The 26,635-nt window shown below is 39.3% G+C and overlaps 1 protein-coding gene across 2 annotated transcripts in view; it reads left to right on the top strand.

The window, feature by feature from the left end:
- Positions 1–26,635, top strand: part of sf3b3 (splicing factor 3b, subunit 3) — a 58,088-nt gene that overhangs the window by 1,185 nt on the left and 30,268 nt on the right. For both annotated transcript variants that reach the window (XM_057837459.1, XM_057837458.1), the window contains exons 3-15: positions 2,151–2,306; positions 2,510–2,680; positions 7,232–7,404; positions 7,590–7,731; positions 9,443–9,555; positions 11,545–11,682; positions 11,880–11,983; positions 12,161–12,326; positions 17,165–17,260; positions 18,866–18,938; positions 20,336–20,487; positions 20,590–20,745; positions 25,267–25,422. In XM_057837459.1, coding sequence (XP_057693442.1) covers positions 2,151–2,306; positions 2,510–2,680; positions 7,232–7,404; positions 7,590–7,731; positions 9,443–9,555; positions 11,545–11,682; positions 11,880–11,983; positions 12,161–12,326; positions 17,165–17,260; positions 18,866–18,938; positions 20,336–20,487; positions 20,590–20,745; positions 25,267–25,422 — 1,796 coding nt within the window. The remainder of the gene's footprint in view (positions 1–2,150; positions 2,307–2,509; positions 2,681–7,231; positions 7,405–7,589; positions 7,732–9,442; positions 9,556–11,544; positions 11,683–11,879; positions 11,984–12,160; positions 12,327–17,164; positions 17,261–18,865; positions 18,939–20,335; positions 20,488–20,589; positions 20,746–25,266; positions 25,423–26,635) is intronic.

Here is a 26,635-nt window from a genome sequence, read left to right as displayed (position 1 = left end):
ACGAAGAGAGCCACAAAATGTCATTGTTTCAGTCTCTCTACGCCAATATTTTTACAGGATATTCTTTTTATCCAAGTATTTTTCCCCAATAGCTATATAAATGGCTTGAGAAGGACCAGTCAGCCCGTCGAGGGGGAACTATTCACAACGAGGAAAACGCGACGAAGAGAGCTGCAAAATGTCATTGTTTCTGTCTCTTCACTTCAATATTTTTACAGGATATTCTTTTTATCTAAGTATTTTCCCCAATTGCTAAATAAATGGCATGGTCATGACTAATAACAGTCTTGTGCTAAATGGAATATGAAATAATAAAAATGCATTTATTCAGGACGACATGGCAAAATTACTCCATAATGGTCAAAACTGTCGACTTCACCTTTACTGTCGCACCTCCCGAATGATATTTTATGACACCTGAATCGGACATATGTCATTTCCCTTCCCCGGCTTCGGAGAATGTAAACAAACCAAAAGGCGTGACAGCTAGCCGACATGCTAACCCGAACCGAGTGATGTTTCAAAGTCTTCGAAGCGGAAAATCACACATAACTCGCCTGGATTACAGTGGTACCTCTACATACGATCGCTTCGACACACGAACTTTTCGACATCCGACGTAAAATTTGACTCGCCATTTGTTTCTACATCCGACGACATGCTCGAAATACGACGACAATGGCAGCACCGCAGACGAATGCACGGCGGATTTTCTTGTGTGACAAATCAACACAGGTTTCAAAAAAGGTTGGTACAGGTGGTGAAACAAGGAAAAAGTTGATGCTTACCTTCGAAATGAAGATGCAAATGACAGAAAAATATGAGCGTAGGGTGGGCATCCGTGAAATGGCTCAACAATACATCTCCACGGTCCTCCTCCGACCATCGTTCGCCAGTCTTTATAAATTAAGCTGACAATTCTTATTGTGGTAACATCTCCAGAGAAATCGCCAACTTCGCCACGTTTTTATCATTTATTTCACAACTTATTCAAAACAAAAACACCTTCTGTCTGCTGCAATTGACGTTGTTCTCAAGAAAACATTCAAAGTGAAAGTGAAACTCAAGCTCACCGGTCTGTCTCTGGCAGTCAGCGCCGCGGTGCGTTCAGGGTCAGCAAAAAACGTCCGCCACATTAGAACCCGATTCGTTACATTAATACAGGAATTATTATTATTATTAATATTATTCCGATTTTGATTTATAATTTATTTGTTTTGCTATGTGTAATTGCCATTTGTAGTAGTACCAGCAGTATTTTTTAAGGATTTAGTGAAGGTTTTTGGGCTGTGGAACGAATTAATGGAATTATAATGTATTCCTATGGGAAAATCCTGCTCGACATACGACCATTTCGACTTACAAACAAGGTCCTGGAACGGATTAACTTCGTATGTAGAGGTACCACTGTATTTGACATGACGACTGGGTTGTCGATTGTCTTCGCGGATCGGCAAATCGCCCGGCGGAGAGCAATTTACAGTTCGTTCCCCGGAGGAGGGTGGCTGCAGTTGTTGTGCAGCTAACGTGCTGCTAATGTGCATGAGGAGGGCTTTTTACATGCCTATCAATGATCAAACGTAAGTAGTCCTTTATTTAAAGAAAGTTTGTAGTGTTTACTTTGTAATCGCTGTATTCGTATTTGACATAATAAAAAAAAAGATGTTTACTCACTTCCTCGTAAGTCCAATGGTCCCACAGTAGTAGGGCTTGGCCAATATCCACGGTGAATGGGAACTTTTTGAAACTCCAAAAAGGCGCATACGCATCTCCCTCATACAGAATGATTTTTCTGCAGCCGTTTGGCTGGCGTGATGCGAAAAATAAACGTATTAATCCGCAAAATCAGCTGAATCCTTCGTCCTCATACACAACAGTATGCTGTATAGTGAAGAGGACGTCTTCTACCGTACACGTCACAGCGCCCCCCTCCTCAATGCAAGACCGAAGCCGGAAGTCACTCATTTTCATGGCGCGGGATTCAAAAAACTAAATAAATGTAGCGATCGCTTCCACACACATCCAAGCGGTCCATATCATTCAGGGGCATAAAATACCGCGTGTATTATGAAATAAACATGCTTTTTCGTGTCACATGCACTTTTAAGTTAAAACTTTGTTTATAATCTGCTAAAAAATTTTTCTTGTAGGGACCAAGATGCAGGAAATTGTTGTTTCCAGAGGGAAGATTATAGAGTTGCTTCGGCCAGATGCAAACACAGGAAAGGTTCACACGTTGCTTACAATGGAAGTATTTGGTATTGTGCGTTCACTCATGGCCTTCAGACTCACAGGAGGAACCAAAGGTATGCAGTCCATGCAGTCCAGTCCATGTTAAATACAAACTACTGTTTTCATCTAATTTTTAACTTTTGTGGTTGTTCACACATTGTTGCTTCAACCACAAGCTACTTTAGATTTTGACTTAAATTCACACTTTGTTTTTATGCCAGAAGTTTCTGTACAGTACTGCTTGTTTACCTTGAACCATGTTTGTGTTCTTTTTTAGACTACATTGTTGTCGGAAGTGACAGTGGTCGTATCGTCATTTTGGAATACCATCCTTCCAAAAACATGTTTGAGAAAATCCACCAAGAGACATTTGGGAAAAGTGGTTGTCGTCGGATTGTTCCAGGACAGTTTTTGGCAGTAGACCCAAAAGGCAGAGCAGTGATGATAGGTATATTCAATGAAACATTTCTTTGGGTGTTCTATTTCAAAATGAATACTGAGTGTGTAAAATTAAGTCCTATCCAAACATTTGGGCATCACTGATAATTTTCAAGAATTTCCTCCATAAATCAAAGGTTGTATGGATTAGCAAATGCTGTTAAATTACAAGCAGTAATACTGTTCTGTATATCAGTAGTAAAAAAAAAAGTATATACAAGTTGCGTAAAGTTTGCAACAATCAGCAGATTTTGGAGAACAATATTCAGGAATCAGTGGAAAAGTTGAAGTTATGCTGGTGCTGGATAATTCAACAGGAAAGCTACCCTAAACACTTCAAATCTACAAACACATTCATGTCGCGTAAAAAGTACAACTTCTAGAATGGTCATCTCAGTCCTCAACACAGTGCTTCTCAATTATTTTCTGTTACGCCCCCCCCAAGGAAGACGTAAATGTTTCGCGCCCCCCCCAAACTCTGCTGCCACTGTAAATAGTATAATTTGTCTATAATATTACTATTATAAGTGCGCCTCTGCCTCACATTGTATCCTTTTTTTTCCTATTAGAGTAAATCACAGATCAACTTATAAAGTACAACGTTATTAACATTGTTTTGTTTGTAACAGAAAAGACTTAACGTGCATCAATTTGCCTGAATTAAAAAGTCACATCCAAACTGTAAAAATAGACTCAAGGTACATTTTTGAGCATTTGATACTGAAAAATAAAATCAGTAAATAATAACAAATTCAAATTGATTGGAAACATTAACTCATGAGGACAATATGCCAAAAAAATTGACCTAAAAAACAAAACTGAATTGAAGAAGAAGAAGAAGAAGAAGAAAAAAAAAAAGAGTGTCTTTGGACAGAAGGACAGTTTTTATTTTCGCTGCTCACAGTATCACCTCCAGTTTGCAATAGTGTGGGTTTATTTTCCACTGAGCAAGCTAACAGTGCTCACTGGTTTACTGATATAACACTGACAAAGCGGGACCATTGTTGGCAATATTCGGCACGTTTTCGCTGAAAAACAACCAAGCGGCTTATCAATGAGATTGGGGTCTAATGTCCTTAAGTGGCGTCTTAATTGATTTGGCTTCCGGCTGTCCCCTATAATCATTTTTAGACACAGTAAACAGTGGTCTTTCCTTATCTACCACTGTATTAAATGTCAAAGCCAAAAGGCAAACGGGCCGAAAAAAGCGCATTCTCGGCGGCCGAGGGAGATCCGTAGGTGAGGGCGGTCGTCGTGACGATCCCAAGCCAAAAATGGCACTTCTCGGGCGGACACGTGAGAACCGGAGAAGACAGTGGGGTGGCTGTGTGCGTCCGGCCAGAAAACTGCTTTCGAAAACGGCGCACAACTCGAGATGGGGAACTCTCCAGCTCTTCATGTCAGTCTCTTCCGTGTGCTCTTTCTTACTTCAAAAATACTGCGCGCACTTTGAAAATGAGAGCGCCACTGCCACCCACTGAGTGGATGTGCAAGTACACTTTATTCTAGTACGGCAAGAAAAAAAAAAAAAAAAAAGCATGTTCCCCGAGGTCACACGCGCCACCCCTGGCATCGCTCTGCGCCCCCCTGGGGGGGCGCGCCCCACTATTTGAGAAGTACTGCCTCAACAAGGATATTATTGAAAACCTGCGGTGTATTTAAAGTAGATCTGAAACGATTACTCGAGTAAATCGAGTTTAATAATTGACCTGGGTAATTTTATTTGCCTCGAGGAATTGTTTAATTTTGCCAGCTCTAAGCATCACGCTTTGCCCGGACTACTTTTAATGCGGAACAAAATGCTGATGTCACGTCTGTAGAGGAAGAAGCAATAATACCTGATTGCAGCCGACACCCGCTACAAACTATGCCAACGTTTCTACAAACTACGCACGCATGATGCAAAGGTGGTAGCAGGTAGCATCTGATATGTCTAGATACGACATGACAAGACTCGGCGGCGTTAGCAGATTTATATAGAACTAGATTCGAAATGACACATTTGCCGGCATTAGTAAACAGCCGTCATCTTAAAGCAGTAGACTTCTCAGCGCTAATGAATAAGATTAACATTACTGTACCTTGCCAATGTAACTTTAGCCCTCTGGAGAGCTAGGTTTCTATTAATTATGACCATTGTCGATGCGTGGTTAGTGTGTCTTACATAAGGCTTTATTTAATCTGTAAAATCACAGCGCTGTAGAGTAGGAGTGGGCACCTCTTGGTACCTCACGATTCGATACGATTTGCGATACAAAGCTCAGGATAACGATGATCTGACGATATGGCGATACAACGATTATCGATACATTGGTCAGGAAATCATTCTAGGATATTCTACAAACAACTAATAAACAGAAAAGCTTCTGTGGTGAACTGGAATGAGTTTATCACTAGTAGAACAATACGCTGCCATCCCTCCCACTTCAAACGTATTGAACGTCTATGGCCGTCAGTGTTAGCCAGTGCCAGGCAATGAGGTAATTTTGGGCTATTTAAGGTCATTTACCTGCTGATTTTCAGTTACTTCCTGTTGATTTTGGGGCATTTTATGGGTCACTTCCTGTTTATTTTGAGTTACAGAAAAGGAAGTGACTTGGGAATCACCCAAATGAATAGGCAGTGACTCAAACTCAACAGGAAATTACCTGTAAATGCCCTGAAAAGCGGACAGAATGATTGTGAATGCTCTGGTTTCGAATGAGTCTAAATTGGTTCGGCGTCGTGCACCGTCAATGCAGCCTTAGAGTTAACTGAGACACTATTATGGTGGAAGATTTTGGTAGCAACTTGTTGGTTCCTTTTTATTTTTATTTTTTTTTTGACATTGACACCTTTTTAAAACGATCTCTCGATTCTTGGCAGGAGCATATCGATAACCTTTTGTGATACAAAGTATCACGATATATCACCATTTCGATATTTTGTAGAGTGATGAGGGTGTAAAACAAAAACATAATAAAGCTAACTGTCAGTTTTAGCTCAGTAGTCATTGCTGAATAAAAGACCTAGTAGCACTGGTGCCTAATGTGCTCCAATACAGCAGGTATCATACCTTTATTTTGAACACTGCAAAAACTCAAAATCTTATCAGGAAATACAATTTAGACTAATTTAAACCTTAATTAGAACTTAAAAATAGCTTGACACAAATGGAAATTCAATTGCAACACGTGTGAAAAACACCAAATTTCTAAGTGATGTGTGTTATCAAGCATAATGACATTTTAGGTAAGAAATAAGATTTTTTTTTTTTTTTTTTATAAGATCTAGAAGTTTTTTGACTGAAAGCTGTGAATTTTTGTTTTTTTTTTCTAGTCACATCTGAGATGCAATTGTTGGCTATTTTCAACAATCTTCATCGAAAATAAAGACATTGATAATAGTCTAAAAATAGTTTGATATTAGGTGAAAATGTTTCGTTTTCTCATGTTTATTTATCATAGCTCTTTACCTAAAAAAAATGTTTTATCCGATTACTTGATTAATCGATACAATTTTCAGTGGAATACTTGATATTACTAAATTATTTGATAGCTGCAGCCCCTAATAAAAAGTGGGGGTGTCCATGCTAGATAATCTTTAAATCTTGCTGTTGGGATGCCAACATTTATTGCAGCTGGCTTCTTTTTAAAAAAATGCACACTTTCAAAGCCTTGCAAATAAAATAGTCCTGTGTGATTCATTTATTTATCATACAGTACTGTTTAGCCAACCTCTAGTGTCTAACCACTCTGGGGCCATCTGATGACTGAGCCATTCAGGAGGACGAGGCGGGAGCTACGGACATGACAAGGAAGTAACTAACTGGTTGCCAAAGTTTTGTTAGAAATGCACTTAATTTACTCAAAAGAAGAGTATCAAAAGAAGAGCAAAGAATAAGCTTTTTTGACGGGAAATTGTCTTTGCTCTTCCGTGAACCAATAAGTCATACTGTGGCCTAATGTGGATTGGGCACCTTCTGATGGTAAGCCAATAAGGGGAAAGAGGCGTGAGCTGCAGACATGACCAGGAATCTCTTATTTTCTTGAATATTATGGCAGAAGATGAAGCGGTTCTTGTAGATAGTTCAGTTTCCCAAGTTTTGTCTGAAATACACTTAATTTCCTCATTTAAAGAGGAGCAAAAAACCTCACGAAATACTTTTTTGACAGGAAACAATGTTTTTGCAAGTGTGACTAGAAGTGTGACCGTTCAGTCAGCAGGAATGTACTTTTTAAAGGTTCCTTGCATGAAAAAGGTCTCAATTGGATCCATCCCAGATTGTTATGTAAAATATATTAGTAGAGAATATATAAAACAAACAGTCGGGAGTGCCAGGTTAACACTTAGTAAGTCAATTAAACTTTTCATTTCTCAAATATTTGTCTGCTATATGATGTATTTAACTGAAATTTTCGACCCACACAACATCATTTATGAAGGAATATCTTGAAAATTATCAGGGGTGCCCTTGTTTATTCATACCACTGCAGCTGTTTTGTCAGTTTTCAGTAAAGTTATCCCCCTGCCTCAAACCACACAATGAAGAAGTTAAAGTAAGCTGGCTTTTCCCTCTTAGGTGCCATAGAGAAACAGAAGTTGGTTTATATTCTGAACAGAGATGCAGCTGCGCGACTGACCATCTCTTCCCCACTGGAAGCCCACAAAGCCAACACACTGGTTTACCATGTAGTGGGTGTGGACGTAGGTTTTGAAAATCCCATGTTCGCTTGTCTGGAAATGGACTATGAGGTACTGTCACCTTAATGGAATTTGTGGGAAAACAGCACTTGTGATAAGGGTATACAATAACTACTAACTGATGAGTTTCTCATGTCTCCTCTCTGAACTCTGAAACATTCACTTACTCAACTCTGCACTCGTAAAATACATGCTGAGTTTCTTGCAGCTTTTATGTTTTTCCTTGGCCTTTACAGGAAGCTGACAACGACCCAACTGGAGAAGCTGCAGCCAACACCCAGCAGACGCTCACGTTCTATGAGCTGGATCTCGGCTTGAACCACGTGGTTCGAAAGTACAGCGAGGCTTTAGAAGAACATGGAAACTTTCTCATCACCGGTAGGCAAATGTTCACAAGTAACATTTAAAGTTAATGGTTTATAAAACAGGCATGAAAATCAGTCACCTTTTGACGAAATTCGCCATTTTGAAGTAAAAAAGGGTGACCTACGCGAATTGTGTAGATCCGAGGAGAAAATTTTTAGGGGGGGGTCGTAAGTCCATCTAACTAACGAAAGGTTTTATATGAGTTGCTAAGCCTGTCGCGATACGCAATGAGTCCATTTATCGCAAGGTAAATAAAAATGAGGGCGGTAATTTTCACGGCTGCGTTTTATCAACGCGTCCGTGCGTTTAGGTTACATATGAGACTCCAGTTGTTGTGTCCAGATGTTTATTGGTTAACAACACGCTGTAGAATTACAGTTCACACATACAAAATAAGGAAACACATCTATATTAAACACTGTAAACGTTAGCATTGCTACATTGAGACTAATGGGGAAAAAAGACAACGTACTTTAGCCTGCTATAAAACATTAGCAGTCTTTTCCAAAACGCAACTTGCAGTTAAAAGGTGACACTTCAAACATGAAAAATCACTGGTTAACATCATTTGAAAATGAAAAAATCTATTAGTGACACCACAAGCAATGACGAAAAGTGCTTTTTGCAGAGTGTAAAGTTAGCGGTTTGGCGAACGTACTTCTGGTGAACATTTCAAAATAAAAGCAAGTCACGTTTGTCATATAAATAACGATTTCTGGAGTTAACCCCGCGTATTTCAGAATTAATACTATAATAAGTAAATACTATTTTACACTAAGAATAACATTAAAATGACACACTTTTAAAAAATATAATTGCAATTAATATTTTAATTATAATAATACTATTATATATAGTAGTATACTAAAATAATAATGCCAGACATTTTTTTTCCTCAAGAATTGTTTTGAATAATGTTGGAAAGGCGAAGTCAGTGTTCTGAATCTGTTTGCATTCCATTCTTTCGCATTAGTAAATGCTATCACCTAAGCCTGCACAATATATCTTTTGAACATCGCCATCGCAATGTGCGCTTTTGTTTTACTTCATGAACGCAGCAAGTGTGCAGATCCGGGATTAAACTGAGTTATAAAAATTTGGGCTGATGGCACCATTTTTCAGAGCATCGGAATTTAAAAACAACATACATTCATGTTTTTCTGCTTCGTGCTTGTATAGCACCAGCACCTCTCCCTCCTGCTAGGCAGCACGACAAAACTGTTTTTCTTAGTCAACAGTGCAGCTTTCCCAAATGGAGCTATTCAAATTATTTGGTGAAACTTTTCTCGTTATAATATTGCAATATAATATCGCAAACTCCCCAAAAATCGCAACGATAGTTTTTTCCAATATCGTTCAGGCCTACCATCAGCATTTGACCTCAGTGTTCATGTGTGATTAATGATTGTTATATACATGTTTATTTGCACTTTATTAAAGAATTTAAGTGTTCCAAAATGTTTTTGTGAATTAATAAGCGTCAACAAAAATTTAATTGCTAAATTATTAAAAAATAAATAAAAAATTGTCGACTAATTGTAAAAAATAGTCTGCTGACTAATCGGGAGAAAAGTAGTCGTTTGGGACAGCCCATACCGGAACATGTTTCTTCCACACCCTTATCACTTTTTTAACCGCTGACCCAGTTTCATGCCTGATAAAAGCTTGTAAGTCAAGGTGCCACTGTATCTTGGTCACAGTGTGTCTCCTCTTGCACATCTAGTTCCTGGTGGTTCAGATGGACCGAGCGGAGTTCTGATCTGCTCTGAAAACTACATCACATATAAGAATTTTGGAGACCAGCCTGACATTCGCTGTCCTATCCCTCGTCGCAGGGTAAGTCATACCATCCGTTCGTCTAAAGTGACATGAAAACTATTTGATCCTGAAGAAATTTGTGCTTTTCTGAATAAATTTGTCATGATCTGATCTGCAGCCTATTCAATCGTATTAACAAATATAAATTGGCTAAAATATACATTTAACTTTGATGTTATTATTGAAGACAACCAATAAATTGGAGGCAGTTTACCCCTCAGTAACTTGAAATTAAATGGATTACCATTTTAGCAATGATTTTAGGAGGGTAAAAATCACCCAAAACGCAACGTACTAAACCAGGGGTGTGTAAACTGTTACTCAAAAGGCTGTAGTGGATGCAGGTATTTTTTATTCCAACCGATGAGGAGGACACCTTTTCACCAATCTGTTGTCTCACCAGTCAAATCAGTTGATCGCAGTCATATGCTACTTTTTCAGAAGAAACTTCATTGGTTTAACTGTCTGTCATGGACATTTGGCCTTTGAGGATGGTTTGGACACCCTGGGACTAAACTATGTCCGCCATAACTGGGTTAAAGACTGACAAAGGGTTACCTGTGTTTTCCCTTCCCTCGTTCAGTTTCTTACCACTGGTTTTCCCTTCCCTCGTTCAGTTTCTTACCACTGGGTTTTCTTTGTTTGGAACTGTGTATCCTGTGCCATGATGCACTGCAATAAGAGAAAGCTCATTTGTGTTCACTGTATCTCAAATGACAAAGTGAATGTTAAACCTGGAACTTGCCACCATTACATGGAATTGAATTTTGCGCCCATATGCAGCAGATTTCCTGCGGCGGAACGTGACTCCTGCGAATAATTATTAATGCTTACCTACTAGAGCTGGGAATCTTTGGGCACCTAACGATTCGATTACGATTCAGAGGCTCCGATTCGATTATAAAACGATTATTGATGCACCCCTCTCCTCTTTTTTTTTTTTTTTTTTTTTTTTTTTTTTTTTTTTTTTTATGTTTTGTACATTAGTTCCAAAATTGTTCAAAAATACTCTCAGGCTAAACCAAACTACTATTTCAGTATCAAGTTAACATATAGCAGTAAAAAAATATGCAAAAATAACAGTAAATAAAAAAACTCCAGTCCCCATTCTATATCAGCAGCTTTAAACTACATTCAATTAATTTAATGTTGTGAATAAACCGTTAAAGTTGTTAAAATTGCTCCCATTATTCCTTAATTTCCCTTTTGTCTACTTTCGACATGTGAAAGTTTTGAAACTATTTTAAAGATAGATTCAAGTCAATATTTTACCGATTTAGGAGTAATTTAGATAAAAAGTTAATTAGGTTTGCTTGGAAGGTTCGCTACAACAGCCTTGCAGGGAAGTACACTGCTTTAAGATGGCGGCCGTTTACTACGCCCGCATCTAGCTTTTTGTAGATGTGCTGCTAACGCTACCAAATCTATATTGCATCTAGTCCTATATAAATGATATCTACCGTAACATTATGTGGATGTACTTTGTAGCAGCTTTTCGGCAGCAGTCAGGTATGTTGTTGTGTTTTTTTTTTTTTATCTCGTGGCATGAGTTGAGCTAGAGCCGTGAGTTGAGCATTAGCATTACCCGAGGAGCCGGGTAATGAGAAGCATGATGTTTAGCTACTCTCGGTCCGTCCCTCATTGTCCCCAAGACCGCGCGGCGTGCTGAGTGTGCTGTACTTCCGCTTTACTTGGCATATTTCAATAATCGGAATTTGGATGTTTGTGAATTGTTCTCGAATCTTCCACGGCTGAATCGCGAATAATCTAAGAATCGGAAATTTTGCACACCTCTATTACCTACTATGACAATTTATAGAAACCTCTAATTGGAATTGATTAGAACATAGCAGGTGCCATCTCTGTGACGTACAAAAGACATTTCTAACAATTTGTGAGAAAATGTCTACAAATGATAAGTCAAACCAATTGCCAGAGTTGTGAAAGGTACATCAAACTCACAGTGATTTATTCATATGAGTAATACTTGTCTTTTCTTTCTGCTAGAATGATCTGGATGACCCAGAGCGGGGTATGATATTTGTTTGCTCGGCAACCCACAAGACCAAGTCGATGTTTTTCTTCTTAGCCCAGACCGAGCAAGGAGACATCTTTAAGGTTACCTTGGAAACGGATGAAGAAATGGTGGGCAAAGAGCAGGGCTTACTTAAATGGCGATTATCTTTTCCCTTCTGTTGTTTAGCTTAAACGGTGACAAGATGGCACTGGAACAAATTAATTTTTTTCAACCCTAACTCCTCCCAAAATTTTTTTTTAAATGTATGTGGTTAAAATTAGAGAAAGGCAAAATACATTTTAATAGATCCGTGTTCAATTTTCAGGTCACAGAAATCAGGCTCAAGTATTTTGACACTATCCCTGTGGCAACAGCTATGTGTGTTTTGAAGACTGGCTTCCTGTTTGTGGCCTCAGAGTTTGGAAATCAGTAAGTGTCTTCAGCTCATTTGTAGTTCATTTGTCAGAGTTTTATTTTTAGTACAATACACATTCACTAGGTACACTAGCTTAATATTAGGCCTCTATGCAGCTAATCGCAATATTGTGTAAATTTAGTTTTTCCTTGCCCACTTTGATGACTGATGTTTACTTTACCTTCTTATAGTTACCTTTACCAGATTGCCCACTTGGGGGATGACGACGAGGAGCCTGAGTTCTCCTCTGCAATGCCTCTGGAAGAAGGTGACACCTTCTTCTTCCAGCCACGCCCACTCAAGAATCTGGTGCTTGTTGATGAACAAGAAAACTTGTCACCAATTATGTCCTGTCAAGTACGTGTTCATTTCAAATTTCAATATTTTTCAGAAAAATTAGTTTTACAATATACCGGCCTCAGTCAATTAACTAAAAATTTCAACTCAAGAATCAGTTGTATATTAAATGTCTTTGTTCCAACCGACCCAGCACAGTTTGCAGTTTAACCCAGTGATCCCCAACCTTTTTTGCACCACGGACCGGTGTGACATGGGCCTTTTTTTCGACAGACTGGCAATGTGTGGCAGAAAATCACAGTAAATATAAAATATCCCAACGGGGCTGAAAACAAACATTAAGCGCAGGGAAAATATAACTCACATTACGCTGAATCAGCCTTTTTTTTTTTTTTTTTTTTAACAACGGCCTCTTCTAAAACTTGACGATAAATATCCTTAGTCGCCAATAATGAGTTATCTCCAATCGTGAAAGGTTTCTTGGCTTTAGCAACACGATTCGCCACGAGGTATGATGGTCTCAGTACATTCGATTTTGTTGCCTCGTTAGCTGCTTTTAGCCACATACTACGCAGAAAGGACTTACTTTTAGGGCCCTTTTCTGGCTCAGGAGGTGGCCTTTTCACCATGAAAAAGCTGTCCAAAGACATCACCGCACACAGCTAACAGCAGCTAACGTTACTGTTTATATTGACTGACGCTGGGCAGCAAATATCCCAGTAAGGGCGGCCAACCACTAGAGGGCGACGTACACACATCTCTACTCGGATTAGTTTTGATTAGGGGTGTAACGGTACACAAAAATCTCGGTTTGGTATGTACCTCGGTTTTGAGGTCACGGTTCGGTTCATTTTCGGTACAGTAAGAAAACAAAATGCAAAATATAAATGTGCTAGTTGTTTATAACACACCTTTGTGCTTTCAACAATAGGAACATTAGCCTATACAAAGCTAGAATTCTGCTCAAAAAGTAGCGGGTATTTAAAAATATTCCAACAACAATTTGCCTTTCAGACCCCGCGTATTGGTCAGCTTTATTTCTGAAAGAAAGAAGAAAAAAGTAGTCCTGTGCTAAAGAGAAAAGCAATCCCAATGACAAAGATTTTAACATGTATTTTACAAATGAAATGCCTCAATGAATCATTTTTTTTTCTTATGAACGGTTTTCAAAAGCTTTATTGTTGGATTTTCTCAAGTTAAAGCGCCCCACACAGAAATAAATTTAATTGTGTAAGCAGGATCTGTTTATTATTATTATTATTTAATTACAGGTGTTTTAGCTCATTTCGATTTTATTTTGATGGGCTATTATTTATTTTATTATGTGTTTATATTTTACAAATGTGATGTAGTATTCATTTATATTGTATATTTTATGCTGTATAACTTTAGTTCCATGTGAATATTAGTTCCTACTTGTTTTGTTGTGGTAGGAGGGTTTTTTATTGAACACGGGGCCGTGTTGGTGATTATTATAGCAGAGAAGACAGCCGTAAATCAACAAAGACAAGTCAACTGTGCCCCGATCTACCACTCAAGAGATCTGATGGACTCAAAAAGTGGGTTACGATTGCATATTAGTTTGAAAATCGACCGGATCCAACGTATTTTTACACGAGTGACTTCCGGTCTGCCCGATCCTAGCTACCGGTAGTAGTATTGACGCACGAGGGTCGCGTCTCGCGTCAAATGATAAACTCTGCCATTCTTTTTGCGTGCGTCGCGTTGAGTCGCTTCTGGGACGTGTCTAAAATGCGGCCGCACTGCGACTGGTGTGCATTGGCTGATTGACTTTAACGCCCGCGTTTCACTGCATTCTCCCGGCGGCCACGTTGTCGTGCCATTGACATTTCTGGGTTATACTGTCCTACCGTGTTGGTCCTCATTATAGTAGAGAAGACGGAGTAAATATAATCTACACAATGAAACTAACCCGATCGACTCACAGCCTCGAAAAGTAAGGGTTACGTTACATCAGAAGCTCGTTCGGTACGCCTTCGTTCCGAACCAAACACCACGAACCGAAACAGCCAATACAAATACATGTACCGTTGCACCCTTAGTTTTGATGTGTCAAGACGTACAGGTCAGATTGCGGTCGTTAAGAAATTATTAATTATTTTCTGCAGCAAATACGCCACGGACCGGTACCGGTCCCCGGCCCAGTGTTTGGGGATCACTGGTTTAACCAATGATGTTTCTCCGGAAAAAAGACACCCCTAACTGCAACGTACTAATTGACACCAGATTGGTGAAAAGGTGTCATCTTGATGTGTTGGAACAAAAACCTGCTCTTTGTGGAATAGTTTTCCCATCTGTCTTAATACGGCGGGGGGGGGAGAAAAAAAAAAGGTTCGGAATTGCTGATGAAAAAAGACTTGACATTTGCATGTCAAGACAAAAACGTGTTTAGATTGGTCAACAAATTTTCTGGTTGTCCTTTTTAATGCTGAGTTGACATCAAAACGTTTCATCAATATTGAATGTAATCACAACTTGTTGAATCAAAATCAAATTGAATCGCAACCTGAAGAAATTTCCGTACGATTAACTATGATTAGTTGAATTTTTTCTTTTATCACAGACAATTGTTTTAGGTTGTTTTAATTGGTGTGTGTGTGTGTGTGTGTGTGTGTGTGTGTGTGTGTATGTGTGCGTGAAAGGGTAAATGTGTGTTTATGTAAAGAGCATTGGGCATTGTAACAATGTAAATAAATTAGGGCTGTCAAACGATTAAAATTTTTAATCGAGTTAATTACAGCTTAAAAATTAATTAATCGTAATTAATCGCAATTCAAACCATCTATAAAATATGCCATATTGTAAAATAAATTGTTGGAATGGAAAGATAAGACACAAAATGGATATATACATTCAACATACGGTACATAAGGACTGTAGTAGGCATTTCACTCTACTGTCATTTAAATCTGTCTATGCTGTCCTCACTCCGAAGCGTCTACTTTTTCCAAAGCTAGACAACTAGTGAACGACGCCTTAATAATCAAACTTCTTCCTTTTTCATCTGATTTATTAATAAAATGGCCTCAAACCATTGTCCTCTTTAGACCGTCGTAAAACTACAAAACAAAGTACACAAGCATTGCATTAGCAACAACGTTAGCTTAGCACGCTATACAGGTTCACTAAACATAAACAAAAAGCGTCTCATACAAAAAATATTACATTTCGCTTACTAACATAATATGCACATTCTTTACAACAACCATACTTGCGGACAAATCTTGTCCTAGGATCATATAGACCCTACCCACCGACGTCACAAAATCACGTGCTCGCTGTATGGTTCCGCCCACTTGTCCGTCATTTTGTGTCTGTATTATCAATGGTCTCAATTGATCAAGCAATTTATAATGCATTTCATGGAAGACCCGGTGCTTACGGATGCCGTAAACTCACTTGATGCGTTGCATAAAAGGCGTTATGTGGAAAAGCTTCAGTTTATCCATTCGCCAGATCCATATTTGATGCCTAAATCGATGTTTTTCGACCCGCTGTCTCCGCCGTATTTGCCTGACATCTGCTAGCTACCCTGAACTGTACAACTATCTTGTCCACGCAAAATCAGCCTATTCTCACGAAAGTTTGAAAAACTTTAAGAGCTTGGAGGCTTATAAATACTTCGTTGCTGGTTGGGTGAAACAGGTCCTCGTCCACGAAAATTCGGCAGGAATCTATCTTGTGCTTGGAAAGGTGAGTTACGAAATTTTCAATTCAAAATCTTTTGTTATTGCTAACATCCACTGTCAAGTCTAATGTATTTCATGTCGTTTGTCAATGGAGTTAGGGCTTTTAATGTTTGTATGGTTTAGCGATAGCACTCTCACTACATACATACGTGTATGTTGTCGGCGATTAGCCTAGCAATGATCTTAATTGTGGTTGTCAGCCCAAAACCCTCTAAATATATATTAAATGCATCTTACCAGATATAAAATGACTACTACATAATCTGTGGTAATTATTTGGAGCCCAGTTTTCTCGTCGAATTGCAGCAGCCCATCTCGCTCTCTTCTCTCCGGGTCTCTCGGAATCCGGTAGAACTTCAAGTCTCTCCGTCTTCTCCGTCTATCTTCTCTGTTATTGCAACCGACCGCCACACACGCCTTCACCATTTTGATTATTAATGTTAACGAGCAGAAAAACACGTCGTAAATAGGAGGAATGTACGTAGCCGTAACAGGGAAACATGATGTGTTGACGGACAATTGGGCGGCACCAGTCAGGAGGAAGGAGTTGTGACGTCACGTGGGTAGGGTCTATAAGCACAACATTACAACGTAGGCGTCAGCCCGAGACGTCCTGCAGCCATATTGAACAGGCAAGAAAACAATAAACCATGTCGCAAAGCGACCACAAGAGTTCGCTGTTAGACAGCACAAAAAGCCTTGCTGTAAAACTTACCAAAAGGCAGAATACTGTCTGAGCGGGACATGTGCTTTAATTGCGTGAAATATTTTAACGTGATTAATTTTGAAAATTAATTACCGCCCGTTAACGCGATAATTTTGACAGCCCTAAAATAAATGCTATATAAGTACTCTTCATTTACCATTCACTGAAACGTCAGGTCAGGTAATTAAAACAACCTAAAATAATTGTTGTGATAAAAGAAAAAAATCATCGAATCTATAAGTATAGACAAAATAAACTCAATACAACCCTTTGCTATGATAGTCTCCGCTGCCAACACTCCAGTTTCAAATAGATTGAATGTCTATCACTGTCAATGGAAGCCAGTGAGTTCACAATACAGTACTCTATGATAATTTTCACTTAATTGTATCTTATCATTTACTTTGGATTTCCATTCATTTCATAACCATTACCCTCACAAAATTGATTCAATTCTTTAACTGAAGTTCTTTTTCTGCTAGATTGCCGATTTGGCCAATGAAGACACACCGCAGCTTTATGTGGCTTGTGGACGAGGACCCAAATCCACTTTAAGGGTTCTTAGACATGGACTGGAGGTAAACACATGTTACAGTTTGTCCCACCAGCACTACATATCATCTAAAAAAGATTACAACTTCAACTGGGATCCAAGCAGTATTTTTCCAGCAGCATTTATTTTCTGAAATGTTCCTATTGTTGCTGCTGTGTGGGGCAAAAAAAAGCATGGGAACCCCTGGTCTAAAATTATGATTAATATAATCGGGGGTGCACATATTTTTTTTGCCCAGGTTCTCAGAGGAGGACCTGGAGATGTGACTTGGTCCTCATTGAGCTTGAGAGCCGACCCGCCTGATGCGATAAAATTATGACAAGCTTTAGTTAGAGCCAAATACCTTTTATTAATTATATTAACAATTAATGCCTGATTAACATCAACTGGCACAACAAATTTGCCATTACTTTGAAGTGACATGTAAAGAAATAAACATAAAAGCAGTACTAATTCAAAATAAAGGGCATTATGCGGCTCCCACATTAACTCCAAGCCTTTGTAAAAGTGGGATGTCCTCCTCCTCATAAGAGCTCATTGAACGTGCATGTTTAGCTTTGTGAAATGCGAGCAAAAACACGTTTGTCAGTGCATGGCGCTGCTCTTCATTAACTTTATTCCGCCACTTGTCCGTAGGGCGAGTGGGGTGCTGCCTGACATCGATAGTTTGCTTAATTGTCACATGCTCTGTTTTTTTCGTGCATTTCAAAGTTTGGATGGCTGAAATTCTTGGACCCAACATAAAATGCGCTGCCGTTATCAGCGATTCTCACGGCAAATTTTGTACCACATATCCGTGCGAGCATCATTTGCTTCTAGCTATGGTACCTCCTGCAGCCACTTTTCAGCAAAAGTCCTTTTTTCGGTAGCTCCGGTGACATCTCTGTCGTCTGTCTGTCCTTTGACGGGGGTGGGGGAACACAGAAATAATTACTCAGTGGGGCCTGCCTCCGACATTTTGAGAAGTGATTATCTCATGTCCGCCGCAAATACAGTGGTCAGCCATCGGTACGCAAAAGCGTATGGAAGCCGTTGAGGGCCAGCGCGTTTGTATACGTCCAGTACGCATGCGCGCATGCGGACCACTTATGTGCACCCCTGAATATAATGAATAACACATTTTTATTTTACTCTTGGACTATAAAAAGAAAAGCTTTCCATCAAAGTAGAATGCCGTCTGATTGATTGAACTTGTATTTCTGATCAGTGTGGGTGTGCTATTTGTTGTTTTTCTGAATTATGTCTTGAAGTTGTGCCATTCATTATGAGATTTAGACGCGATTTAATGAGGGTTGACTAACTACGTACTTCTCCACATCCAGGCTCCTCCAAATATTATCAGATGGTCCGGGTGATTGCGATTAACTCGGACAGAGGGGTGGCGGGTCAAGGCACTGTCCTCATGCCTTTATCATAGCCAACATGTTTCTTTTATAGCACGCTACTCGCGTAATTTTTTTTGTCTAGCAAACTTCCACAACAATAAAACAAGAAATTTGGGTTTTAATTGCTTGACAGGATTCCTGACTTTTATTGTAACTATGAAATCAATTGATATTCTTCTTCTTGTATGATTATGATACATAACAAGAAAGCCTTAACTCCTCTAATTGTTATTTCACTTCTTCAGGTTTCTGAAATGGCTGTATCTGAGCTGCCCGGTAACCCCAATGCCGTCTGGACAGTACGCAGACATATCGAAGGTAAACAAATTCTTTCATCCCCAACAACTCATAAACTACATTCCTATTGTTAACAGGATTTTCACTCTAGTGACGTGAATGGGTGGGCTCACAAATTGAGGCTTTTAGGGAACTGTTAAGAACAAAGATGGCTTTGTTTTGTTGTTTTTTTTTCATCGACTGAGCAGAATGAAATAGGCCTTTATTTTTCCAGTCCTGTGAAAAAAAAAAAAAGTGTGCTATGTCAGCGAAGTGGACTGCCGCCGCACAGAAACAAACAAATCACATCTACCTACTGCAGTTATTTACAACCGCTTATAGTAAACTACCTGCAAGAAACCTTGTCTTTAACAGACACATGCCTGAAGTCACTCCCACTTTTCAAATTCAGCTGACAATTATTAATTCAATCATCAACTTATTGAAATCCCTCTTCCAGTCAGTTTATTCACTTTCTGAGAAAAGTAATTTTTTTATGGTTTACTCGATTTTCAAAGCTATTTCCATTACATACTAAGACCCTCCTACTAACCTTTTTTTTTTTGTAGCACACACAATAAGTTTTTGGGAACTTTTGTTCGAATAAAAGAAATACTTTTTTTTCAGTATCGCTGTATAGGCAGATTCTCAAAATCAGGTGACGTGGACACGGCTGCAAAAATATGTGATAGGGGCATTTTTAGTAAGGCTTTCTGAGTGTTTTGAAATGTGTCATATAAATTCTATGGGATATTATTAATAGTGTTTACGTGACCACATTGAGCCTGCACTCTGTATTATAGACGTGCTTGTGCAGGAGAACAATGTTTCTCACTGCACATGAAAGAGATCCATTTCTCTCTCCAGCAAAGTACACGCATCAACGGCTCGCTCACTCAAATCCTAACATTTCTGGTTTCGTGGCACTTGTGTCAAACTAAAAGCTAGGTTTCAAAACAAGATTCTGACTGTATCAATTATAGCGTGTTTGACATGCAAAACAACTTCCTCAGGCCTGACTGGACCACCTGGTTGGCCAGTTCCGTCCAGCGAGCCGTACTTTTGATACCTGTGTTCTGTTACTTTGTGTTGTGATGGATGTTGTTATATAGCACCACCATTGTCCTGATACTTTGCAGGCTAACTCTGAGCCAATCGCAGCTTACCTACAATAAAAAATATAGAATTCTGACTTCGGCAGAGAACATCAGCTACTGTCTATAAACATTGACATTTTGGCTTATAACATTATGGACTTACGGTGAACTTGAGAATGTGGCTTTCCAAGAATGTCTGAAGATGAACTTTTTTTCTAATCTGGTTTTGTCTCCTTTTCTCACTTACCCTTTTTTCTTCAGATTTGGCCTTTTTTTTAATGACACCAAAAAATGTATTATTTTTTTCCGAACAACATTCTCTGTGGTTCGCCTGATTTTTAGATGAATTTGATGCCTACATCATCGTGTCTTTCGTCAATGCTACGCTCGTCCTGTCCATTGGTGAGACTGTAGAGGAGGTGACGGATTCTGGATTTCTGGGAACAACTCCCACCCTGTCGTGCTCACTGCTAGGTGACGATGCCCTTGTTCAGGTTTGTAACATTTTCCTTTAAAATGGTCCATGAACTACCAAAGTGAGGTGAACTAAGCTAGATCTAGTTTGTGTGTTTCTGCTATTCTTCTTTCTGTATTAGGTGTACCCAGACGGTATCCGGCATATTAGAGCAGACAAGCGTGTGAATGAGTGGAAGACTCCTGGCAAAAAGACGATTGTGCGTTGTGCTGTGAACCAGCGGCAAGTGGTTATTGCCCTTACAGGTGGTGAGCTGGTGTACTTCGAGATGGACCCGGTAGGAGCAAATATTTATAGCCGTTGATTTGTAGATTTTTGTATTTCGTAGGTTTTCAAGAACAGAATATAACATTGTCACTGACTCATTAACAAATGTGCATTTTTTTTCCTTTTTCTATGTTTTTTACATGTACTATACTAGTCCTTCTCAAAAAAATAGCATATTGTGATACAGTTCATTATTTTCTGTAATGTACTGATAAACATTAGACTTTCATATATTCTAGCTTCATTACACACAACTGAAGTAGTTCAAGCTTTGTATTGTTTTAAAATTTATGATTTTGGCAAAAAAGTCAAGAAATAGCAAAAATCCCTATCTATAAAAATTTGCATATCATGAAAAGGTACTCTAAAGAAGCTACTAACCTAATCATCTGAATTAACGAATTAACTCAAAACCCCTGCGAAAGATTCCTGAGGTTTTTAAAAACTCCCAGCCTGGTTCATTACTCAGAACCGCAATCAGGGGCAAGACTGCCGACCTGACTGCTTTCCAGAAGGCCATCATTGACACCCTCAAGCAAGAGGCTTAGACGCAGAAAGAAATTTCTGAGTAAATAGGCTGTTCCCAGAGTGCTGTATCAAGGCACCTTAGCGGGAAGTCTGTGGGAAGGAAAAAGTGTGGCAGGAAACTCTGCACAACCAGGAGAGGTGACGCACCCTGAGAAAGATTGTGGAGAAAGGCCTATTCCAGACCTTGGGGGACCTGCAGAAACAGTGGACTGAATCTGGAGTAGAAACATCCAGAGCCACCATGCACAGGCGTGGAAATGGCCTACAGGTGCCGCATTCCCCAGGTCAAGCCACTTTTTAACCTGAAACAGCAGCAGAAGTGCCTGACCTGGGCTACAGAGAAGCAGCACTGAACTGTTGCTCAAATTTTGCATGTCATTCAGAAATCAAGGTGCCAGAGTTTGGAGGAAGACTGGGGAGAAGGAAATGCCTAAATGCCTGAAGTCCAGTGTCAAGTACCCACAGTCAGTGATGGTCTGGGGTGCCATGTCAGCTGCTGGTGTTGGTCTACTGTGTTTTATCAAGGGCAGGGTCATTGCAGCTAGTTATCAGGAGATTTTGGAGCACTTCATGCTTCCATCTGCTGAAAAGCTTTATGGAGATGAAGATTTCATTTTTCAGCACGACCTGGCACCTGCTCACAGTGCCAAAACCACTGGTAAATGGTTTACTGACCATGGCATTACTGTGCTCATTTGGACTGCTAACTCTCCTGACCTGAACCCCATAGAGAATCTGGGATATTGTGAAGAGGAAGTTGAGAGACACCAGACCCAACACTGTGGATGAGCTTAAGGCTGCTATCACCTTAGCCGTGCCACAGGCTGATTGCCTCCACGCCATGCCGCGTTGAAGCAGTCATTTCTGCAAAAAGATTCCCGACCAAGAATTGAGTGCATAGCTGATATAATTAATTGAAGGTTGACTTTTTTGTATCAAAAAACACTTTTTTTGTACTGGTCGGATGAAATGATTTTTTTGAGATAGGGATTTTTGGTTTTTCTTGATTTTTTTTTTTTTTTTTTCTTTTTTTTTTTTTTTTCTTTTTTGCCAAAATCATCAATATTAAACAATAAAAGGCTTGAACTACTTCAGTTGTGTGTAATGAATCTAAAATATATGAAAGTCTAATGTTTATCACTAGTACATTACAAAAAATAATTATCACAATATGCTAATTTTTTTTGAAGGACTAGTATTAACAGCCATCTGCTGAAAGGATGTGCAACAGAGGGCAAAAAATATCCCTAAGGGTAATCTGTTGAGGAGACACTGATTAGGAAAAAAACCCCATAAAACCTTGCCCTCTGTGTCTTGTTGTTTAAAAAGTCAGTAATTCACTTTATGGGAGCATGTGCTTATAAACATTTTAAAAAGAAAAGTAACCCTTTAACTCCCAAGCTCGCAAAAATTGCAACTAGCATCATTGCGGACCTCAACAGGCCAGAGCCCCAAATATTGTGTCTACGGCAGTCACCACTTGGTATCAAAGGATTGCAGACATTTGCCATCTTTTGGTGCAAATTAGCAACTATACTAGGCACCATAGCTCTTGCCTGCCAAAGTCGGCAGTGTTGCTTGTCACAGTTTTACGACTTTTTTTCTTAACGAAATCAAATACAGTGGTACCTCTACATACAAAGTTAATTCGTTCCTGGACTTTGTAAGTCGAAATGGTCATATGTCGAGCACGATTATATTATGATTATTTATTATAATTCCATTAATGTGTTCCACAGCCCGAAAACCTCCAATAAATCCTTAATAAATACTGCTGGTACTATTACAAATGGCACTTACACATAGCAAAACAAATAAATTATAAATAAAAATCGGAATAATATTATCATAATAATAGGCTCCAACACCTCCGTGACCCTCGTGATGAAAAGCGGCATGGAAAATGAATGAATAATTCCTGTAATAATTTAACGAATCTGGTTCTAATGTGGCGGACGTTTTTTGCTGTACCTGAACGCACTGCGTGATGGTGAGATAAGAGTGTGCAGTTCTATAGACCTCAATCACCAACGTTACACATTCACGTGATCGCTGTATTGTGCCGCCATATTGTCCGTCATTGTGTGTCCGTATTGTCATTGATCGTAGTTTCTAAAGGTGGATTCACTTGCAAATTTTGGAAGCCCCGGTGCTTTCAGACGCTGTAAACTCATTGGATGAGTTGCATAAAAGCCGTTATTTGGAAAAGCTTCGGTCGATCCAGTCGCCAGATCCATATTTGATGCCCAAACCTATGTTTCCTCCCGTCCGGTCCCGTCCCGTGCGTCAGAGCTCGTCCTGAGACCACAAAATTTCCAGTCATACTCCAGTTTATGTCACGATGAGGAGTCAGGTACCCAAAATCGGCACCGGCCCGAATATAAACCAACATTTGGTCAGCTGAGCGTCACCGTTGTCACGATTGTAAAATGAAACTTGATCGACAACGGGCCGGCGTGTGCCGAAAAATAGCTGCCCCGCGTGAAATGTCCCGCCTGACGGGAGCACTTATTTATAACGCTTTATTGACGTGAAAACATCAAATGTTTTCATGGACGCATTACAGTAATGGATTTACGACTGTACGATCAGTTTTAAATAATTAAATTACTCAAAATATTAGTACTGTATTTTCGTAACAAATCGTGGACTGGGCCACATAACCATCTTTGAACATAAATGTATTAGTCTACAGGTTTTCACGACCATATCCCAATGACAATCACACAGGTATGACATTTATTAGTTCAAGCAGAGTAAAATAATACATATTCACGGTACAAGAAAGTCGTTTCCGTGTGGGCGCTCCCGTCAGGGGGGACATTTCACGAAGGGCGGCTATCTTTTGGCACAAAACCTGTTGTTGCGCTCACCTTCTTGCTGCGCGACCGTGGCGACGAGCTTCGTAGACTCCGTCTGATGATATCTGCGATCGTGTTGGCATCATATTGATGTTTTCGCCGCTGTAACTGCTGTCGACACAAACGCGTCATGGACCGAGATAAAACAAACCGTGCTGCTTTCGAGATTTGCCCTTTTAACAATGGGCACACAGCAACTACTAAAATGACTGTTTATCTTCTCTGTTACTGCAACCAACTGCCACACATGCCTTCACCATTTTGATTAATTAATGTTAATGCTTGTCAGGAAGGTTTTTGGGTTCCTTTACACGGCGGTGATTCCTTAGACAAGCAGAAAAACACGCAGTAATAGGAGGAATGTACGTAGCGGTAATATGTAAACACGATGAGCTGACGGACAATATGGCGGCACCAGTCAGGGGGGCGGAGTTGTGACGTCACGTGATTGGGGTCTATATTACTTTCTCTTTTGATGTTTTGTTGATGGAATCAACTGCAGCTGACAGTAGGCATGTTGTGTTGCACAAGTTAATGGAATAAATGATTAGAAACCTGACGAACCTGGTGATTTCTTTGGCAATGTTCCCACAATAAAAGTCACCTGGCGAACGGAGGTCGGAGGAGGACCTTCGAGATCGACGTTCTACAGCAGTATTGTTGAGCCAGTTCACGGATGCACACACCATGCTCATATTTTTTATTTCCATCTTCATTTCAATGGTAAGTGTCAGATTTTCCTTTTTTCCCCACCTGCACTAATCATCTTGGAACCAGTGTTGATTTCTCTCACAAGAAAATCCGCCGTGTGTTCCAGCAAAACAAACTGGGGCGCTGTCATAAATCGTCAGAGTATGTTGTCGGATGTAGAAACATGGCGAGTCAAATTTTACGTCGTATGTCGAAAAGATCGTGTGTCAAAGCGATTGGAAGTCGAGGTACCACTGTATGTTGCTTTTATATTGCGTTTCAGCAGAATTATTAAAAAAAAAAAAATTGGTCAATGAAATCAAACGATTTTTGTAACTTTCAATGAGTCCACTGTACTTCTGTTTCTGTTCACACCTTAAACAATCGTGCAATAATATAATCATGCACTACTGCTTTGTTCTTTGTATTGAATGCCCCCTCATCTCTTCCAGTCAGGCCAGCTAAATGAGTATACTGAGCGCAAGGAGATGTCTGCAGATGTGGTCTGTATGAGTTTGGCCAATGTTCCCCCTGGTGAACAGCGCTCTCGGTTCCTTGCCGTGGGACTCGTTGACAACACTGTTCGAATCATATCACTGGACCCTTCGGTGAGAATAATAGTGTTTAATAATGTGTGTGTTTATATAAATATTACTTTATATGCTTTTACAACATTTTAAATGAATTAACACTTTAGTGGTTTCACTTTGACCACTCATTTGCAATTAATGGCTCACATATGAGTATTTAATCTTGTGGATTCAGAAATGATGCTCAAGATTTTCAAGAAAATCTTATTGGGCTTCTTCGGGCTTATTTGTTTTTGTGGGGTGTTTTTGAGAAAAAAGCCTAATAAGCATTAGTTACTGCACAAAAATTATGTGCCTGCTTTGAGTACGGTAATCTAACGGTTGGTTGTATTTTAATCTAAGAACTGACAACCAAAAAATACAGCTACGGCCTCATTTTGCAACATTTGCCTTAAGGCGCAACATCAAAGGTAGGATGACTAGGGAAATTCCAAAAAGATAGTTGGAATCAACCGGTCCTCTTAATACCTACGTAAACAGCAACACATGATAGACCTCAGCTGAAAACACAAGACATATCAAGTCTTTTTTTTTTTTTTTTTTTTTTTTTCTTTCTTTTTTTAAGTGCTTCATGCAGGTCCTTATAAAGCCCTTATAAGTATTGAATTGAAATCCATGTAATTAAGGTCTTAAATTGTCTTATATTTACAGTAAAAATCATTGTAGACATTAAATTTCCGGACAATACATTTAATGCTGATGGGAATGCACAATGACTGACTCACATTTGACACATAATGGTGATTTGAAACGCAATAGGTATGTAACAGTTGGAGCCAGCTGTCTCTGATTGTGTTACAATGTGACAGACCTGTTTCCCTGATACTCGGCCACGTTTCAGCACTATATACAGTTAGGGCTGTCACGATTTGGAATTTCTAGAGACACAAATCACAAATAATTGCTATTGGTGAATATATTGTAATTTTTCCCCCCTCGGCAATATATGCTACTATGATATTATGAGCTTAATGTTACAAATGTGCACCTTAAAAAGAGCCATTATCAAGAAATCAAGTCAAGAAATAATAAAAACAAAAATCATAAACTTCTCATCCTGTTCCTTTTATTAAAACAACTGCAACAGTGCAGGATTTCAGCCTGTTAGGTTAAAATCTTTGTGAAGCAATGCACAGGTGAGGTAACAGGTTAGACTTGAGGCCTCTGACTCAACTTTTCAGTTATAAAGTTCAAAATTGAACTAAGTGCAAAATGAGGTGCAAGAGATTAG

Source organism: Corythoichthys intestinalis, chromosome 5 (genome assembly GCF_030265065.1).
Source record: "Corythoichthys intestinalis isolate RoL2023-P3 chromosome 5, ASM3026506v1, whole genome shotgun sequence".
In the NCBI taxonomy this organism is placed as follows: Eukaryota; Metazoa; Chordata; class Actinopteri; order Syngnathiformes; family Syngnathidae; genus Corythoichthys; species Corythoichthys intestinalis.
This window is presented reverse-complemented; position numbering and strand designations above follow the sequence as displayed.